This window comes from Rhinoderma darwinii, chromosome 13 (genome assembly GCF_050947455.1).
Source record: "Rhinoderma darwinii isolate aRhiDar2 chromosome 13, aRhiDar2.hap1, whole genome shotgun sequence".
Classification (NCBI taxonomy): Eukaryota; Metazoa; Chordata; class Amphibia; order Anura; family Rhinodermatidae; genus Rhinoderma; species Rhinoderma darwinii.
This window is the reverse complement of record NC_134699.1, coordinates 6,448,226-6,463,217: the sequence shown is the minus strand read 5'-3', so window position 1 is coordinate 6,463,217 and position 14,992 is coordinate 6,448,226. Positions and strand designations below refer to the sequence as shown.

At 47.0% G+C, this 14,992-nt stretch overlaps 2 protein-coding genes across 5 annotated transcripts; one reads left to right on the top strand and one right to left on the bottom strand.

Annotated features, from left to right (window-relative positions):
- The first annotated feature begins 348 nt into the window (after positions 1 to 348).
- On the top strand, positions 349 to 4,354 carry PDRG1 (p53 and DNA damage regulated 1). Its single transcript, XM_075846661.1, has 6 exons — positions 349 to 550; positions 2,117 to 2,192; positions 2,510 to 2,587; positions 2,670 to 2,750; positions 2,884 to 2,990; positions 4,126 to 4,354. Exons 1-5 carry the CDS (start codon positions 461 to 463, stop codon positions 2,964 to 2,966), a joined length of 408 nt encoding a protein of 135 aa, XP_075702776.1. The 5' UTR covers positions 349 to 460; the 3' UTR covers positions 2,967 to 2,990; positions 4,126 to 4,354.
- Positions 3,212 to 13,308, bottom strand: TTLL9 (tubulin tyrosine ligase like 9). Of its 4 annotated transcripts, XM_075846657.1 has the most exons (14): positions 13,217 to 13,308; positions 11,349 to 11,395; positions 10,181 to 10,273; positions 9,464 to 9,575; positions 9,186 to 9,371; positions 7,695 to 7,763; positions 7,519 to 7,609; positions 6,333 to 6,373; positions 5,654 to 5,741; positions 5,432 to 5,490; positions 4,818 to 5,014; positions 4,100 to 4,213; positions 3,386 to 3,510; positions 3,212 to 3,307 (listed from the first exon to the last, which is right to left on the bottom strand). In XM_075846657.1, exons 1-14 carry the CDS (start codon positions 13,229 to 13,231, stop codon positions 3,231 to 3,233), a joined length of 1,314 nt encoding a protein of 437 aa, XP_075702772.1. In that variant the 5' UTR covers positions 13,232 to 13,308; the 3' UTR covers positions 3,212 to 3,230. The 4 variants fall into 4 exon arrangements, with proteins under 4 accessions (XP_075702772.1, XP_075702773.1, XP_075702774.1 ...); XM_075846658.1 differs by lacking the exon at positions 9,464 to 9,575 and having other exon boundaries at positions 10,189 to 10,273; XM_075846659.1 differs by lacking the exon at positions 11,349 to 11,395 and having other exon boundaries at positions 13,217 to 13,272.
- Between the last annotated feature and the right edge of the window lie 1,684 nt (positions 13,309 to 14,992).

Below are 14,992 nucleotides of genomic sequence, written 5' to 3'. Positions count from 1 at the left end.
GGTAATGCAGCAGAAATCCAATTAATACTGCATGTTATACGGCACGTCTATGGTTTATACCAACACAGAGCAACCAGGGAGAAATCCCTGAATGTGGTGAAACTATGCAGCAAGCTCAAAGCTGGTGTCGAACTACAAGCTCCAGCTCACCCCGCCATCATTGCTGTGACTACTCCACACTACAGCAGGTCTGGACTGGAGAATGTGTCTTGTGACCACCTTTTATTTTCGGTTCTTATCGCGTTTCACCACCAGGGGGCGCGTGTCCTGCAAATATCAAGTGGATATTACGTATTGTGACCGCTAGATGGTGCAATTTTACTCGTCACAAGAGGTTCAAATGAACTACTGAAACGGTCTCCATCGCCATTTTGTCGTGGTTCCTACAACTATAAAGCTCCTGCTATTACAACGTGACGTATATTGTAAGCGCTGTCAGCGGCACCGACCGGGTGACAACATGGAGAAATATGAGGCGTCCGAGACCGTTCTGGCTTATCTGCAGGAGGTGGAGAGGAAAGCCGAGGATGTGCTGGTGGACAGGCGGCAGGTAAAGGCTGGTGCAGCAGGGACTGAAGTTGTAGTGGGTGGAATATCCTGCAGACTGAGGTTAAGGATAGGGACTGTTAGGAGATATTTCCTCTAATATGGGATGGGGCGGTGGAGCTACCGTAGAAGATATGAGCGGGTTTTTTCCTTTGTAAACCCTGACCGTACATAATACAGGCCGAGCAAGGTGCTTACATCAACAGTAACAGCACAGTGCCCCCCCCCCCCTCCTGAAAAACAACAATACTGCCTGCAGAGTGCCCCCTAAATATCAATACTACAAGCACAGTGCCTCCCATAGAGTTACATGATAACATCCTGCTGCCACCACTAGAGGGAGATCACTACATACAGATATATACAGCTCCCATAGAGTTACAGGATACCATTCTGCTGCCTATAGCCACCACTAGAGGGAGATCACTACATACAGATATATACAGCTCCCATAGAGTTACCTAACATTCTACTACTTGCAGCCACAGCTAGGGGGAGCGCACTACATACAGCTATATACAGCTCCCATAGTTAGATAACATTCTACTGCCTGCAGCCACCACTAGAGGGAGATCACTACATACAGATATATACAGCTCCCATAGAGTTACCTAACATTCTACTACTTGCAGCCACAGCTAGGGGGAGCGCACTACATACAGCTATATACAGCTCCCATAGTTAGATAACATTCTACTGCCTGCAGCCACCACTAGAGGGAGATCACTACATACAGATATATACAGCTCCCATAGCGTTGCATAACATGCTGCTGCCTGCAGCCACCACTAGGGGGCGCTCACTACATACAAATATATATAGCTCCCATAGATTTACATTATCTACTACATGCAGTCACCACTAGGAGGAGCCCACTACAAATATACAGCTCCTATAGATTTACATGATAACCTTTTCACTACCTGCAGTCACCATTAGAGGGAGCTCACTACATGCAGATCTATATACAGCTCTCATTGAAGGCAGTATAAATTCTGATACCGGAAGTCTCCACTAGTATGGGCTGTCATGACACTTCTATGCTCTGTTGGGCGTTCTTCCTTGTTTTGTAGGGGAGTATGTTACATCCTAGTGCTGCCCATAGCGCCAACATTAGATCTCCAAAAGGGCCACCACTGGATCTCGTGATTTGTGATATTACAGCAGGAACAATCTAGGTGTCTCCAAGCCCCCCTAAATCTAAAGCCACAACACGTTGGTGAGATACAGTGCTGAGTTATTGTCGCTAAAGCGATCATCGATGGTCACTGCTGGACCGGTCACTCATCACGGCGGCTCTGGGCAAGACTTTGCCCCTTTACCCCAACAATGTGGTCCTGGGCAACCGGGTGTGTCGTGGTCGCACGTTGTGTCCTATAGAGGCTCAAACCTGCGCCCCAAGAGTCACCGTCCAACTGTGGCAACCCCAAAGATCCGTCCACCGATCAGTGCCCCCCCAGTCCCGATACATGAGCTCTAGTAGCGGTTTATCACTGATGAGCGGGTGATTATTTGGGGGGCTCTTGATGGTGGGTGCGGGGTGACAACTGTCTAGTATTTTATATTTCAGATTGTGGACCTCGACATTAAGAGGAATCAGAATAGGGAGGCGTTACGAGCGCTGAGCAGAGACCCCTCTCAGCCAGGTGGGTGAATACTGCGCCAAAGTTCAGTGAAATTCCGATAATCCGGCATTTAAGATCGTCAAGGTGCCAGATTATCAAAACCTTCCTTTAATCCAGCACCTGGTAGTCCTGTGGGCTGCGAATAGTCCTACGCTGGATTAGCAGTTCTTTACCTGATACACCAGAACACAGATCCTGCGGAGTTGGACTATCCGGTAAACTACTGCTAATCCAGAATCGGACTCACCAGATTATCAGGATTTCCGGACCATCAAGTACCGGATTATAAGACTTTTCCTGGCTGACTCTTCCTCGGTAACCTCACTTTGTATTCGCAGGGCCGCCGGTGGCCGTTTGCTTCGGCAATATGTTTATCAAACTTCCGAAAGATAAAATCGAGAAAATGATTCGGCGAGGTGAGTGTGACAGGTCCGGGCCTGAGAGGGTTAATGGCGGCAGATTGGTTTCGGAGGTTGATGCCGGTCTCGCCCCCTTCAGATCAGGAACAGTTGGATGCGGAAATCAAAAGTCTGCGCTCGCAGCTGAAAGTGAAGGTGAACCAGTTGTACGAGGCGCAAGGTAAATGCAGGGGGGGCCGGATCCGTGTCTTCCCCGTCTATGATCGCTCGTAAACCTCCGCTTATTAGTGGGAACGAACCCCCCCCCCCCCCTCCTTTTCCGCTATTTACGAGCTTCAGTTTTCTACCTACAGGTAAACCAGAGCTGAAAGGCTTTAACCTGAACCCGCTGGATCCGGACGAACTCAAGGCGATCGATAAAGTTTTGAACGGATGAGTAACGGGGGGACGCGCCGGTCTTGTAAGTGTCGGTAGTTTTATAAAAATTGGGGCGAAACGTGTCGCTTTATTTTTCTGTGCAAAAAATGGCGCAATTTTTCAGAATTTAACCCATTGTTTAAAAAAAATAAAATGGCGCCAAAAGACCCAGATTCCAGCTATTGTTTTGCGTCTGGTTGCCGTGGGCAATACCGCTGAACCCCCTCCCCCTCCCCCACCCAATACTAAATGCAATGGACGAGATTTCAGATTTTCCTTGCGTTTATTGAGCGGTCGATGATTTCTTACTGACGGTTTTCATTAATTGTCTCAGGTTCTTCTTCCGGTCATTGACGTAGCCTGCAAAGGTGGGGGAGGGGAAGTCAGTAAATGTCGGGGGAAGGGCAGGATGCATTGTAATATAAAGTCGTCTCTCACCTAAGTGTGTATTCGCCATAAACGTTCCATTGCTGACGCCGTCCAGCTGTCCATCGTCTCGGGATACGGGGCCGTCGTTCCACATGAGGTCGAAGCCCCCGATCCGCTTCTCCTTCCCTGTTAGTCTACAGAAAAAAGATGAAAGGGTTTTTCCGTATTTTGTAAATTCATCATCATCGTCATCGATGTACAGTGACAAGTCCTACAAACAGTTAAAATAATTTTGTGTTTTGATTTCTCACCATTTTCAAGGTCTATGCTTGCTGTCAATGAATGGTACCATTGAAGTGGTTGTCTTGGATTAGTAAAACATGTCTTTCTTCCACAAACAGCGCCACACCTGTCCTCAGGTTGTGTGTGGTATTGCAACTTGGCGGAGTTGAGCTGCAATACCAGACACAACCCATGTACAGGTGTGGCACTGTTTCTGGAAGCAGCCATGTTTTTCTAATCCTGGACAACCCAGAGTCTGAAAATCAGCCTTGGCGTTTTCGCAAAGCTGAGGGTTTGTTACAATGCTGTAGCGGATTCTATGTGAGCTAAACGCAGCAGCAGGACACATCTCTCTCCTGACGCCTCTTACTGATACATTGTAACAAACCGCAGCTTTGTGATCAGGATTGATTTTTTTTTCAGCCTGTACAGTATGTTCCCATTCGTTGACAGCAAGCAGAGAGTTTCCGTTCCTCACCATGTAATAGACCGGTGTCTCACCTTCCTTCCATGTCCACCACGTGCAGGGTGTCTTCCAAGAGACGGCATTTCAGGTCGTAATCTTCTTGACTGCTGGCGGTCAGGGAGGGCGAAGCGTTAACTTCCAGCAGCCACCTGCGGAGAATATCAGAAGATGGCGGAAAGCGGAACTTCTCAGAGTCGCGTAGCAACGATCGGTTTCTATGGTAACCGCAGAACCGCTGTTTATACAATGTAACATTTAATAGTAAATCTGTATTTTGTTTCTTATATAAAGTCTTACGTTTTCTTCCGGCGGCCTGAAAAAAATTAAAAATTAACCCTTCCCTATGTCCGCAGTTTACATACGGCACAGGTCGGGGGGGGAGAGTACGAAGTGGACACTTCCGTGTAAGGAGCGATATATGCTCGTTTAACCCCTTAGATGCCGCGCTCAAGATGCCGCAGTTGCTTTTAAGTGGTTAGAAACGGGGCCGGCCCCCTCGGAGGTGCCCCCAAAAAAAAAAAAGGGAGGAATCGCTGGTTTTCTTTTTCCGATTCCACCCCATAAAGTATTGGTTTCCGGTACAATAAATGGTGCTGTGAAAATCTACAACCGTCCCGCAAAAAAACCGCAGCCCTCTTATGGACGGAAGAATAAAAATGCTATGGGTTTTGGAAGGTAAGATTTAAAGTGAAAATCCCCAAAAAACACCAGAAAGGTTAACCCCGCACTGACTACAGAGGAGGAGCCGCTCACGGTTTCAGGTCCTCGTCCAGCAGGATGTCGTATCCGTACAACTCGAAGCAATGTTTGTCGTTGATGATGATCTTCTGGACGCTGTGAAGGCTCTTGATGAAGATATTGTCCATGTTCTGAAAGAGGGTCTCCACCGCTGCGGGGCCGTGTTTGGCCGTCAGGTACTGCCGCAGCTGCTGTATCATCCATTTGCAGCCCTAAGAGGAATATATATATATATATATATGATGTAGAGTAACTCTGCAGATACATACGTGTACTGATTTTCTACTCCAGTCACATCCTAAGCTGCCATCAAGAATCTGCTTGTTTCCTGTTCACTCTCAACTTGACATCTCATGACTGCCCCCTGCTGGTTCGGTGTCTGCACATGGTTCATGGTCTATGGTGGTGCATTGTGGGTGATGTAGTGTTTACACCAAACACTATACCAATGCTCTGCAACTTATAGGGCATGCTGGAAGTTGTAGTTCCACAACAGCCAGAGAGCCACGGGTTGCACAACACTAAAGTGCATTGCTTTATAAACCAAGCCGTTAGGTGGTGCAGTTACTCGACATCACATGTAGTCAATGACCCCCCCCCCTAAGAGGAAAGGATTTGGGGTGTCTCACCTTCTCTGGATCGTAATCTGGAGCCGTTTTCTGGATCGCCACATTAGTCAAGTGAATATCTGTAGGGGGAGGTGAAGGGCAAATAAAAGCAGCAGCGACGACTAAGCTCAATGACGCCCAATGACTGAGAGGTGCGATATTAGACTTCATCCCGGTGACTCAGCTGCTGCAGAACTTCAAGTCCCACAATTTTGGGTATAGGCTCGGTTAGTATAAGGATACACTGATCGTCGATGCTGCTGAGCGTGAAGCGGGTGTTTGAGAATCGGGCGAAACCATCCCGGTAAAGCCAAGCCCGGAGGGGGATGTACTGCAAGAGAAGAGCGACACTGCATGAGCGACAACGTGTTATAGGGTGTAGGTTTAGGATCAAATTAAAGGGGTTGTCGGAGATTACATTTAAAAAAAAAAAGATCCAATCGTGTCTGTGGGGTATAAATGGGGCTCAGCTGCAATACCAGACATGTACAAGAGGGGCGCTATGAGCTGGTAGATCGTGAAGCTGAAATGGGGCTAGTAAATTTGTACACCCCTAATTACAAGTGAGTAGTAAATGACAGATCGGGAACAGCCAGGTATGTAGCAGTTAATAAAATCTGAATATATACAATTGTCTCTATCGATCAATAATCTCGTGCTAATTAATTTCATAATATATATTTCTTTAACCATTTTTCTGATACAGAGCTCCGAACCATGCCGACAGTGTTAATAGATAGAATTCTTGCTGCCCGCAGCCACCACCAGGGGGAGCTCACTCACTACATATGGATATATACAGCTCCCCTTGGCCTCTATAACGAGTTCATCTTCAGTCAGCTCCACCTAGTGGTGTCTGTGGGAAATATATTTCTATATATGGTAGGTAAGTGAAATTACTACACCAAGGAACGTATCTTACCGATGCGACTAAAACGTACACCCGCAGGTCAAATTTTCTCCCTGTAAATGAAGTATACACATATGTACTTACAAAAAACTTCTACCATAACCCCCCCCCCCTCATACCGGTGATGTGTCCGCCCCCCCCCCCCTCCCCAGAAAAATCAAACCTGTCTGTTTGAATGTTGTACCCCAGCTCTCGCCCGCCATATTACTCGCAGAAATCGCACTGTTATCCTACGGCCTAGATCGGAGGAAGATAGAGGACAGTATGGAAATAACCATATGTCATCTATAGGGGACAGCAGATCACAAGACAATGGAGATGTCATTGTCACCAGATGTCTGCGGAGATTTTTGCTATACATATTCCAGCTAAAGTCGAAAGAGACGACTGTAGGGTCAGTTCACAGGCAGCGTAAATACGGAGAATTTTTCGCAACGGGTTTCGTTGCGGGGAATCCACAGCATTATACGGTAGCAGTAGAGCGGATTATGATTTGAACAAACCTCATCCGCACGCTGCGTAAATGATGAGCGGAAAAAGATCTGTGGTGCGTTTTTTTTAATCCGCAGCGTGTCAATTGTATTTGCGGAATCGCTGCTTTTGTGTTGCAGGTTTTCTTCGTTGAATTCGATGCGGAGGTAAATAACAAATATTGCGGTTTTTGTGGCGGAAAAGCTGCAATTCTGCCGCAAAAATCGCAACTTAGAAAAAAAAAAAATTTTTTTAAATCTTATACTTACCCAGAATTCTGTGCTTCTTCGTCCAGGTCGGCCTCCTGGGATGATGTTTCATCCCTTGTGACTGCTGCAGCCAATCACAGGCTGCAGTTGTCACAAGGGATGAAACGTCATCCCAGGAGGCGGGGCTGCAGGCCGAAGAGGGACGTGTCGCCATGGCTACGTATCACTTTTTTTTTTTCTTTTTACGTGCAGTTTTCCGCAGCGGACATTTCGGACGAAAAAACTGCACCACAAATTGGTGCGGTTTTTCAGCCGGAAATTTCCTGCGGCGAACAGGGCAGATGCACTGTGTGCTTTTAGGCAGCGTATATGCGCCGTGTGATCGTACCCATATAAACATCAAGATCAGTGCGTATGCGCAGGAACCCCAATCAATAATCGATGCTACGTAGGCACACATGCGTAATACGGGGGAGGGGTGCGGAGTCCACGTCACAGGCCACGGAAGCTTCTCTCACCCCCGATCAGGTATGGATTCTCTATATAACATTGAGCCACGTAATTCTCTACAGGGACCTCATCTCTTTCCTCATCTGTGCGGCTGACGTCCTGAGAAACATGGAAACGACTTGTTAGATTGCCGCCATCTAGGATGACGTCACCACCTTCCCCGGCCGCAGGACACCAGAGTCACCTTCCTCCAGTCAATGATGTCCTTCAGCTTCCGGAAAAGGAAAATCCCCTTCCCTTGGGATCTGGCCACCTGGGAGAGAGAACAATATGGTTATTCCGGAAAAAAAATCCAGCAGTCCAATAGTCCGGCACCTCGTCCGATAGTCCGGCACCTCGTCCGATAGTCCGGCACCTCGTCCGATAGTCCGGCACCTTGTCCAATCCTGCAGATCTGATGCTTCCAGGTCCACGGGTCAAACAGTCGGGTGTCTGGACTATTGGAAGTAGCTGGTGTAGCCGATCATACACTTCATACTCTACCCATTTAACCCCTTTAGGACAAAGCTATTTTTTGATTTTTCATTTCTGTTTTTCACTCCCCGCGAGAGCCAGAACTTTTTTATTTTTCCGTCAGTAGAGCGGTGTGCGGGATTATTATTTGCAGGAGGAGTTGTAGTTTCTATTGATCCCATTTAAAGTGCCATATAATGTACTGGGAAACGGAAAAAAAATTCTTTGGGGGCTGAAATTGGGGAAAAAAACTGCGATTCCTCCATTGTTTTTTTGGGTTTCGTTTTTACGACTTTCATCGTGCGGTAAAAATGACAACTTAACTTTATTCTGCGACTCAATACGATTACGGTGATACCAAATTTCTATAGGTTTTTTTATTTAAAAATAAAACCCAAAAACTTTTTATTAAAAAAAAATTGTTCTGTTTCACCGCATTCTGGGAGCCATAACGATCTCATTTTTCCGTAGATTGAGCGGTGTGAGGGCTTATTTTTTGCGGGACGAGCCGTAGTTTTTATCGGTACTATTTTTTGATCACTTTATTACATTTTTTTTTAGCGCTAAGTTGACAAACACAGCGATTTTGGCGTTTTAAATGTTTTACGGCGTTCACCGTGCGCGTTAAGTAACGGTATATTGTAACAGTTCAGACTTTTACGGACGCAGCGATACCAATTTTGTTTACTTTCATTTTTTAAATTACTTTAGAGGAAAAATGGTTTTTATTTGAACTTTTAATATATATATTTTTTTCACTACTAAAAACTTTATTTAACTTTTTTTTTTACACATTTCATTAGACCCTCCAGGGGACTTGAACCAGCGATCGTTAGTATATTGTCATTATTACAGGCTTCGGTTAAGCTGTACCACAGGCAGAGTGAAGGCAGTCCTGGGGGCCTTTATTAGGCCCCCTAGGCTGCCATGACAACCCTCGTCACCCCCCGATCTTGTTGCGGGGGAGGTAATGAGCTGTGGGGAGGGGCCACCCCCTTTTTTCAGCCGCAGTGCTGTTGTGGTTGTGTGTGGTATTGCAGCTCAGCCTTATTCACTTCAATGGAGCTGATCTGCAATACCAAACACAACCCATGGACAGGTGTGGCGCTGTTTTTAGAAAGCTGCCATGTTTTTCTAATTCTGCACAACCCCTTTAAGCTTAGTGTCCCTTTAACCTAATAGTGACTACGCTGCTGTGTGCAGACCCCTTTACCCCACTTACAGGCTTCATGATCCACGTGATTCCGGGGTTTCTGCGGAATTCCTCTACAAACAGGTGATATTCTGCCGGAAGTTCAAAGGTCTTGGGGAAAAAGTCGCATTTTGCCGCCTCGAGACGACCGGATTCTCGTTCCAACTGCTTCCGGAAACGTTTGAGATTCTTCACCATGAAGTTCTTCCTAGTCAGCTGACAAGAGGGAGATGGTAGAAGGTGAATATGGCGGCCGCCGCGTTCACGGCCTTGAATCAGAGACGCTGAATGTAGAGATGGGCGGTCACCTCGTAGTGATTGCGGAAGTGGCAGATGCGCACGTGTTCCTCCATGTAAATGTGGTCGAAGTTCTCGCGCAGCCAGCCGACGTCGCACCAGTAAAAATCCCACTCTCCATCGCTGAAAAACCCATTAGAGATTGAGCAGAATGTAGTGCAGCAATAATAGAGACCTTATCACATGCCCTACAGAGGAGTAGACCCGCAGGTATCTGAGCACATCTAAAATACGGTAAAATTCCTTTAATCCGGCAGATACCGCATTATCAACGTTTCGGAAAAAAGTAGCGGATACGTAAAATCTGCCGCTATCGTTCCAGTGGTAGAAACACGTGCCGGATTATCGGGATTTCTGGACTATCAGACTGATGGCATTTTACTGGTCACTTTGACCTTGGGGACGGTGCTCTGCTCAATATTCACTTCCCCATGGAGCTACTTGAGGGGTCCCTCCATTGCTCCTCCTACAAGCAGCGTCCAGCCTTGCAAAATCGACCGGATCAGATCCGCCGCCATGTTGGTTGTCACTTTTTAGTGGCAGTGGAAGCTGAGAAAGTTGTGAGATGCTGAGACGCCACGAGAAAAGTGACTACCAATATGGCGGACGACGGTGGTGCCACTTTGATAAAAACGCCCTATAATAATAATAATAATGGCGTCTATACGAAGCTTTCCGCACACGCGACACCGGGATCCGAGACCAACGACAGACAACAGCGATCTTACTCCTTCACCTCCGTCCAGCCGGGCCGCTGTCTCAGCACGTCCGAGATGGTGTTAATGAGGCCGCACTTGTAGCGGACGCAGGATCGGGGCTCTCTGCATAAAACACAAACATAAATGGACCTTAAAGGGCTCGTCCGGTCTTAAAGCTTAATCATCGTGTAATGGAAAGTTCTCTGCTTGCTGTCAGTAAATGGGCACATGCGTGTTTCCATGTAGAGGTTAAAATCCCATCCTGATCTAGTCCTGCTTACACACAGCTGAGGGTTTGCTACAATGTATCCAATCAATACAATCCTGTATTAGACTGGACAACCCCTCATCCTAGGAAATCACAGGGTGCAAATCTATAAGGTTGGGTTCACATGTACCCGCTTTGTTGCCATCTGGTTACCACTCAGCTGCTTACATGTCATCCAATCATTTCAATGGAAAGTGACCACCGCTCCAACGAGAATGGGGACGAGGACCCACTGGTAAACGGGAGTCAAACCCCCTCCCCCCCCCCCACACCCTTTTATGCCATAGAAGACTATTAGTGGAAACTCCCTTTAAGGCTATGTTCACACAGGGCGGATATGCTGTATAAAAGTACCGACCGCGTATCCGCCCTGGACCCCGCAGGGAATTGTGGCCGAAAAACCGCACCCAATTGCGGAAAACGGCACGTTAAAAGTAAAACAGTTTCATACTTACCCGTAGCCATGGTGACGCGTCCCTCTGCCGTCCCGCAGCCCGGCCTCCTGGGACGATGTTTCGTCCCATGTGACAGCCACAGCTTGTGATTGGCTGCAGAGGTCACATGGGATAAAACGTCATCCCCAGAGGCCGGCCTGGACGAAGACGCACAGAATTCTGGGTAAGTATAAGATTTTCTTTTTCGGAGTTGCCATTTTTGGGGCGGAATCGCAGCTTTTCCGCTGCAAAAATCGCAACGTCTGCTATTTGTTGCGGGTTTTATCCTCCTATCGAATTCAATGGAAAAGCAGCGATTCCGCAAATACAATTGACTTGCTGCGGATTTAAAAAAAACGCAGCATTTTTTCCGCTCATTATTTACGGAGCGTGGAGGCGATTAGTTCTATATCATCCGCTCTGCTGCCGATTTTCCGCAACGAAATCCATTGTGGAAAATCTGCAGTATTCACGCTACGTGTGAACGCGGCCTTACCGTTCCTTCTGCCGCTGGTAGCCGTACTGATTCTTGATTGTAGTGACCTGATACAAGAGAAAAGCAGAGAATGGAAACTTCCATCAACTCTATAGACAACTTAAAGGGCTCGTCCATTCTCATGTAAATGAAGCTTAAAGGGGCTGTCTCATCAGAGTCCTCGCCTTCTAGACTGGAGCCACCATTGCCAGGGGAAGCCACAGCAAGTCAATGTAAAAATACATGGACGTCCCGAGTGCCCAGAACAAGGGCCACCCAAGAGTGGATCTACGTACTGACTCACAGAGGGAGTCGTCCCCCCCTATGATGCCCATATCCTCTAATAGGCTTTCTTCATTGTATAATATAAGGTTCTGCAACTTTCTAATAGACTTTGTGTATCAATTTTCCATCAATTTTAAGATCTCAGCTTGCTGTCAGTGAATGGGAACAATCTTATTTACATAGGCCGGAGACCTGCTCTGATCATGTACATCACACAGCTGCTGGGGTTATACAGTGTAGCCACAAATCCCTCTCCTGTCCTGGACACCAAATGCTGATGCATTGTAACAAGCCCATCAGCTGTGAGAGCAGGACTGGAACAGAAAAGCCAAGGATTAGCTGCCTAAGTCCCTGTTCACACTGTTTTTTTGCAGGAGGAAAAATCTGCCTCAAAATTCCTTCAGGAATTGACCTGCCTGGACTCTATTTGGCGTATTTTTCATTGAGCGCCACGGGCTAAAACCACTTTCTCTGCCTCCCACTGATGTCAACGGGAGGTCAGAGACGCAAACGCCCGAAGAAAAAGCATGACGCTTCTTTATCCTGCGAGCGTTTTTTATCTCTCGCGGGGAAAACGCCTCCGAAGCGGTTATTTGGCGCGGTTTTCATGTAAAAAAAACAGGGCCTTAGAATAAATCTTTATAAAATACACGTCAGTATTTGAACATATGTAAACAATAATGTTCCCTTCACTGACAGTAAGCAGAGATCTTGAAAATGGTGAAATAAGTGAAACAAAGTATGTGAGAAAGTTGCAAAAACGCGTGATTTACATAATTGTTAATGTTGGCGTTTTTTTCCCAGTAAACAGCGGCCGGCGTGTCGTCTCCTACCCTTATACAATAGTAACGCCTTATTTACACAGATTATGGGAGTCCTGTGGCTGGTACTGTTATGGGGGGGCTGTGGCTGGCACTGTTATGGGGGGGCTGTGGCTGGCACTGTTATGGGGGGGCTGTGGCTGGCACTGTTATGGGAGTCCTGTGGCTGGTACTGTTATGGGGGGGCTGTGGCTGGCACTGTTATGGGGGGGGCTGTGGCTGGCACTGTTATGGGAGTCCTGTGGCTGGTACTGTTATGGGGGGGCTGTGGCTGGCACTGTTATGGGGGGGGGCTGTGGCTGGCACTGTTATGGGAGTCCTGTGGCTGGTACTGTTATGGGGGGGCTGTGGCTGGCACTGTTATGGGGGGGGCTGTGGCTGGCACGGTTATTAGGGGGGCTGTGGCTGGCACAGTTATGGGGGGGCTGTGGCTGGCACTGTTATGGGGGGGCTGGGGTTGGCACTGTTATGGGAGCACTGTGGCTGGCACTGTTATGGGGGGCTGTGGCTGGCACTGTTATGGGGGGCTGTAGCTGGCACTGTTGTGGGGGGCTGTAGCTGGCACTGTTGTGGGGGGCTGTAGCTGGCACTGTTGTGGGGGGGCTGTGGCAACCATTTGTTATCAATCGTATTGGCAGTATTATTAGGGACTGTAGTAATATTTGCCTTACATTTCACTGTATATATTAATAGTCACGTGCCATCCCATTATCCTCATACCACAGGCAGGTGAGAGGGACGGACACATCTTCTATGCTGCGGATCCTGATTGTGGTCACTCACCTTTCCTCTGGACATGACGCTGCCGGCGTCCACTATGGAAACACGCGACGTACCGAAGAGACTCAGCCGTTCCCATGACAACGGAATTCGAACACGTGACTCTACGTCCTCTACAGGAAGTACGCACGCCGCCCACAAAGCTGACGCCGCGCCAGGAGCGCTGACATTGTGTTGGTGGGCAGAGTCTGTAATATAAGATTTTACCAGCGATTATCACCGAGTATAAGACCAGGAATGTCACAATCACTAAGTTTAGACAGTATAAGAAATGATATGCTGCCTAAGAGCCGAATACATCATTATAAGGCTGCCCTAATATATAGACATGGACACAACTACTGCCTCTACTTTATAAATGGAGGCCGCCGTTTTCATCACGACATCTTCTGTACTAGGCCTAATTTATCAAAACAGTAAATCTTACCTTGTCGCCCATAGCAAACAATCAAAGCGCAGCTTTAATTTCTTAAACTGCTCTAAAATGAAAGCTGTGCTGTGATTGGTTGCTATGGGCAGTAAGGTGAGATTTACGGTATTAGGCTAGGCCTCCCGAACAACATTTGGTCACTTACGAGTCGCCGTAAAATCGTATTATTACCATGACTTGTATTTGACCTAAATGTCCTTGAGGAGTAGAATGGTGGGTCGCTGACAACGATGACAAAAATTGCGCAGCAGTTTAGCAACACCCCCTTTCTAACCATCAAAATTTGCGCACGGGGCTTCTGTCAACGGTTCCGTCACTTTTGACAGCAAGAATAGCACGCCATTAAAAGGAAACCATTGATTTAACCCCTTAACAATACGCCTTTTCACGTCGGTCACTAAGGGGCCTTAGGCTAGGCTGACGCCTTTTCACGTCAGCCTAGTCTAAGTCCTGCACGGGTCTCCCGTGCAGGCAGGAGCCGGGGCTCGGCTGTCTAATGACAGCTGGGCTCCAACGACCGCGATCGAAGTTTACTTCGATCGCGGCCGTTTAACCCGTTAGATGCCGCCGTCAATAGCGACCGCGGCATTTAACTTTGTTTACAGAGGGAGTGCGCTCCCTCTGTCACCCATCGGCGGCCCGCGAATGCAATCGCGGGTCTCCAATGGGGTGTCATGGCAGCCGGGGGTCTGCCTTGGACATATGCCTGTTAGGACACGCCGGAGGCACGTCCTAACAGATTGCCTGTCAGATTTACACTGACAGGCAATAATGCTCTGGTATACGAAGTATACCAGAGCATTATAGCAGCGATCTGAACATCGCACAGTAAAGTCCCCTAGTGGGACTAATAAAATAAGTAATAAATGTGACATAAAGATTAATAATAAAAAGTACAGTAAAAAAATAAATAAAACAATTTTTTTCCATAAAAAGTGGTTTTATTTAGTAAAAGTGTAAAAAAAAAAAAAAAAGTACACATATGTGGTATCACCGCGACCGTAATGACTCCATTAATAAAGTTAATATGTAATTTACACAGCAAGGTGAACACCGTAAAAAAAAAACACAAAAAACAATGGCGAAATTGTAATTTTTTTCCATTGCCCCCCAAAAAAGTCATAATAAAAATGAATCAATAAGTCCCATGCACCCCAAAACAGTACCAATCAAAACTACGTCTCGTCCCGCAAAAAACAAGTCGAAGAAATCACTACATTGATGGAAAAATAAAAAAATGACGGCTCTTGGAAAGCAACGACGCAAAAACAAATAATTTTAGTTCAAAAGTGTTTTTATTGTGCAAAAGTCGTAAAACATAAAAAAACCTCTACATATGCGGTATCGCC

What these genes read in the sequence shown, in the direction of transcription:
- PDRG1 (XM_075846661.1), top strand. Translation starts at nt 461, where the DNA reads ATGGAGAAATATGAGGCGTCCGAGACCGTTCTGGCTTATCTGCAGGAG. An exon ending in CAGAGACCCCTCTCAGCCAG is followed by an intron (nt 2,193 to 2,509) that starts GTGGGTGAATAC and finishes TTGTATTCGCAG; the next exon opens with GGCCGCCGGTGGCCGTTTGC. An exon ending in CGAGAAAATGATTCGGCGAG is followed by an intron (nt 2,588 to 2,669) that starts GTGAGTGTGACA and finishes CGCCCCCTTCAG; the next exon opens with ATCAGGAACAGTTGGATGCG.
- TTLL9 (XM_075846657.1), bottom strand. An exon ending in CTGGACGAGGACCTGAAACC is followed by an intron (nt 4,214 to 4,817) that starts GTGAGCGGCTCC and finishes TATTCTCCGCAG; the next exon opens with GTGGCTGCTGGAAGTTAACG. An exon ending in TATGGCGAATACACACTTAG is followed by an intron (nt 3,308 to 3,385) that starts GTGAGAGACGAC and finishes CCACCTTTGCAG; the next exon opens with GCTACGTCAATGACCGGAAG.